Below are 3,879 nucleotides of genomic sequence, written 5' to 3'. Positions count from 1 at the left end.
CTTCATCGATCACCGGCCATCTGAGAGAGTTGAAAGCGTTCTTGACGTCGAGGGTTACCAGCACGCAGAGCTGCTTTTGCCTCCAGTTTCCGGTCCCGGCTTGATCGGCCAGTTTGGTGACTACTGCCACCGCAGACTCCGTAGAGATTCCTCTGCGGAAGCCGTACTGGTTTGGGGCCCGCAGCGCAAAGTCGTTAGCGTCTAGGTGACTTTCCAACCTCTGTAGTAGAAGCCTTTCCAGAAGCTTGCCCGGAGTGTCTAGGAGGCATATCGGTCGAAAGCTGGAAGGCGATTCGACGGGCTTGCCCGCACCCTTGTGCAGCAAGACTAGCTTGGCTTTCTTCCAATTCGCCGGAAACGTCAAGGATTTGAGGCACTCGTTGTAGACTTTGAGGGTGCTTCGGGGGCGAGTCCTGACGATTCTTTTTAATATCTCGTTAGGGATACCAGAAGGACCACCAGCTTTACCCGTAGACATCTTCTTCACTGCCTTGATGAGCTCTCCAGCTTCGAAAGCGGGGATCGCTCCGTCGAAGGCCGGCTCGTCCGCGGCTGGGTCGAGAGCGTCGATGTCTCTCGCTCCGGGAGCGGGCATCCTCGCCCAGTCGGTAATAGGGGCTGCCGGAAAGAGATGGTCAGCGATGGTGCGTTCGCGTCCCTTGGACGCAAGTCTGGTCGACCCGTCGCCAAACTTTTTCATTACTATCCTGTAGGGTTTCCCCCAAGGATCGTTGTCTACCTGCAGACATAGTTCTTTCCAGCCTTTTTCCTTCGCCTTCCTTATCTCGCGGCGGAGGTCCCTCCTGGCAACGGCATATGCTACCCTTGCGTTCTCCGAGGCTTCCCGACCCAGTCTTCTCAAACCGGATTGATAGACCCTGCGGAGCTGGAATGCCCTCGACCTGAGGTCCGCGATTGTTTCACTCCACCAGTACACGGGCTTCTTACCTCCAGGACCGGCTGCTCTCAACGGCATCGAAGCGTTGCAGGCCGCAGCGATGTAGGCGTCTAGGGCTTCCGCTGCTCCGGTGGCAGCTTCCGCCCCGTGGGCGACCGGCTGCAGTACCAGTTTGGTGGTGTTAACATATCCGAAGAAGGCTTCCAGGTCAAGCTGCTTCAGTGCCCATCCTGGGTGGGTGTTCACGGGGTCGTCCTGAGGCCACCCCGGTTGCTGCGCAAGTAGTGGGGGATCGATCCTGAAGGTGACGTATGCGTGATCGCTAAGGTTTAGATCTTCGAGGACCTCCCATCCGGATATCAGAGCACCTCTGGCGAATGTGACGTCGATGATGGAAGTGGCCTCCCCTCTGACGAATGTTGGGGTGTCACCTGTGTTGGCCAGGACGAGCCCTAGGCTGGCGGCAAACTCGGAGAGCAGATCGCCCCTAGGGTTGTTAGTCCTGGAGCCCCACTCGACGTTCCAAGCATTGAAGTCGCCGCCGACCACTACTTCGACGTCTCCCAGAGCCCTGATGGCTCGGTCCAGGTCGAACAGGAAAGCTGCGAATTCTCCGAGGGTAGTGCCCGGCCTCCAGTAGCAACTGAAGATGGCAAGGCCCTGAGCCCTTATCCACGCGAATCCCACGCCCGAGCCGCTCTCATCGTGAATGAAGCCGGTGCCAGAGGTGGTTCCGACCGCCGCTTTCCGGTCAGAGCTGAAGCACAGCCTTCCACCGCCGTCCGTCCTGGTGAATGGTTCACTCAGGATGAGGATGTCGATGTCCCTCTGCCTGACCGTTTGATCGAGGAGTTGTTGGGCATCCCAGTTCCCGTTGAGATTAACTTGCAGGAAGTTAATCATTTCACCGGTTTTCTGGAACGCCAAGACTCAGCGGAACATCTGGCCTTGCAACCGGCGGTACCCGGCCTGTGCGGGTTGTACTTGAACCCGGCGCGATCGCAAGCAACACACTTAGAGTCAGAACCTAACCTAACCTAACCTAACCTAACCTAACTAACCTAACCTAACCTAATACCGTTGAGTGTTGGTGGCACAAGTCTTTCGCGAAGAGCGGCGTCGATGCGTGGCCATGGAGCGGTGTTGAACGCGTTACGCACGTCGAGCGACACGACGACGCAGAGGTCACGATGCTGGACGGCGCCGGTTGCGGCTCCGCTTGCTGCTCGTAAGACCCGTTCAATCGCGTCATCCGTTGAAAGTCCGTATCGGAACCCGTACTGATTCTGAGATCTCTGTCCGGTTTCGTCAAGATGACGGTTTAGTCTCATGAGCAGGAGCCGCTCCAAAAGTTTTGCCGCTGAGTTCAGCATACACAGGGGCCTGTAGCTGGAAGGATCGTTTGTGGATTTTCCCTGGCCCTTGTGTAGCAGAACCAGCCTGGCGATCTTCCATCTTTCAGGAAATTCACAAACTGTGAGACATCGATTGAACGTCCTCAATAGCACATCTGGCACGATCTTGGATACCAGGAGGAGGACCTCATTCGGGATACAGTCTGGGCCGGTGGCTTTGCCAGCCGGAAGACGAAGGCATGCTTCTCGCAGCTCCTCAGGTGTGAACGGGTCCACTACTGGCGGAGCAAGATCGTTGATCAGTCGGGGCTCTTGGGACCAGTCTGTTGCCGGAGGATCTGGGAACAGATGGTCGGCAATGGAGTCCTCCATTCCTTGGGCTTCAATACCTGGGCGCCGGCGGCCGATCTTCTTGGTCACCACCCTGTATGGTAGACCCCAAGGATCGTCGTCGACTGCCTTGCAGAGATCAGTCCAAACCTAACCTAACCCTAACCTAACCTAACCTAACCTAACCCACTTCGTTCTATTTTGCAACATGCAACTAACCAGCGTCTCGGGTTGTAGATCGTTGTTAAGCACCACTTCCAGTGCTCGCCGCTCTCTCCACCACCTGCCACACCGGAACAACACGTGTTCCGCATCGTCGATAGATTCCCCACAATCGAGACAAGACTGCTCGTCGATTTTCCCGAATCTTTTTAGGTAGAACCTGAAGCATCCATGTCCTGATAGGAATTGCGACATGTGGAAACCTAACCTAACTCTTTTTTTTTCATTGAAAATCACTACATGAGGGCCGAACTGTTTTCACATTGCTTAACCCTCATGCAGCATCGTTTATTGATTTAAAAAACAATATATACAACTTTGAGTATCCTGCAGGACACCGTAACCTACTTTCCTCAGCGAATGCTGGTATATATGTGCAAGCTACGAATCCCCTGAGGATGAACAGATTATTTACACAGGATCATTGGGGGATCCACGGGACATGCCCCGAGTTATCCCCCTTACAACCGATATTATTAATTAATTTTTTATACAAAGGTGTTCGACGTCTTCTCGGACCGACATCAGTCAGCCGTCCTAGACATCTCGTACGGAGAGAGCCTCTTCCCGGACCGGCCTAAGCCAGCCGTCCTGGACATCTCGTGCACCTTTCCTCTTCACGAGCCGGCCGCAGCCCGCCGCCCTGGACATCTCGTGCGTGGTTGGCTAGTCGTTGACTTCAGCGGCTTGACGAACCCTTTCCTCTTCTTCTTTGAGCTTCAGGATGTCTACGACCATTTTGTAGAAAATCCTGAACGTCTCCTCAGCCTCCCTCAGAGCGAGATCTCTCTCCTGGTGGTTGGCGGGAAGATCCTCGAAGAGTGGCCCGCACAGGATGTCGGGCGCGTCTGCCACTGAAGGAGTGCGGCCTAGCCGATTTCGGAGATCGCCGCGAAGACCATCCCAGTTTGGACAGTGGAACAGAGTGTGCTCAGCAGTGTCCGACCCGCACGGGCAGTGCATGCACCTCGGGCTGGGAGCCCTACCCATGCGGTGCAGGTAATGCTGAAAGCAGCCGTGACCCGTTAGAGCTTGAGTCATGTGGTATGTCCACGGGACCTTGGGCACCGTTCT

General features: G+C 55.5%; 1 protein-coding gene across 1 annotated transcript; it reads right to left on the bottom strand.

Annotated features, from left to right (window-relative positions):
* Window positions 1–3,084: 3,084 nt before the first annotated feature.
* Window positions 3,085–3,873, bottom strand: LOC112602097. Its single transcript, XM_025350028.1, has one exon. It carries the CDS (start codon window positions 3,844–3,846, stop codon window positions 3,472–3,474), a length of 375 nt encoding a protein of 124 aa, XP_025205813.1. The 5' UTR covers window positions 3,847–3,873; the 3' UTR covers window positions 3,085–3,471.
* Window positions 3,874–3,879: the final 6 nt, after the last annotated feature.

The sequence above is a fragment of the Melanaphis sacchari genome, unplaced genomic scaffold, assembly GCF_002803265.2.
Source record: "Melanaphis sacchari strain LSU unplaced genomic scaffold, SCAv2.0 Contig100_pilon_pilon, whole genome shotgun sequence".
Taxonomy (NCBI): domain Eukaryota; kingdom Metazoa; phylum Arthropoda; class Insecta; order Hemiptera; family Aphididae; genus Melanaphis; species Melanaphis sacchari.
The sequence above is the reverse complement of the archived record's forward strand: the minus strand, read 5'-3'. Positions and strand labels throughout refer to the sequence as shown.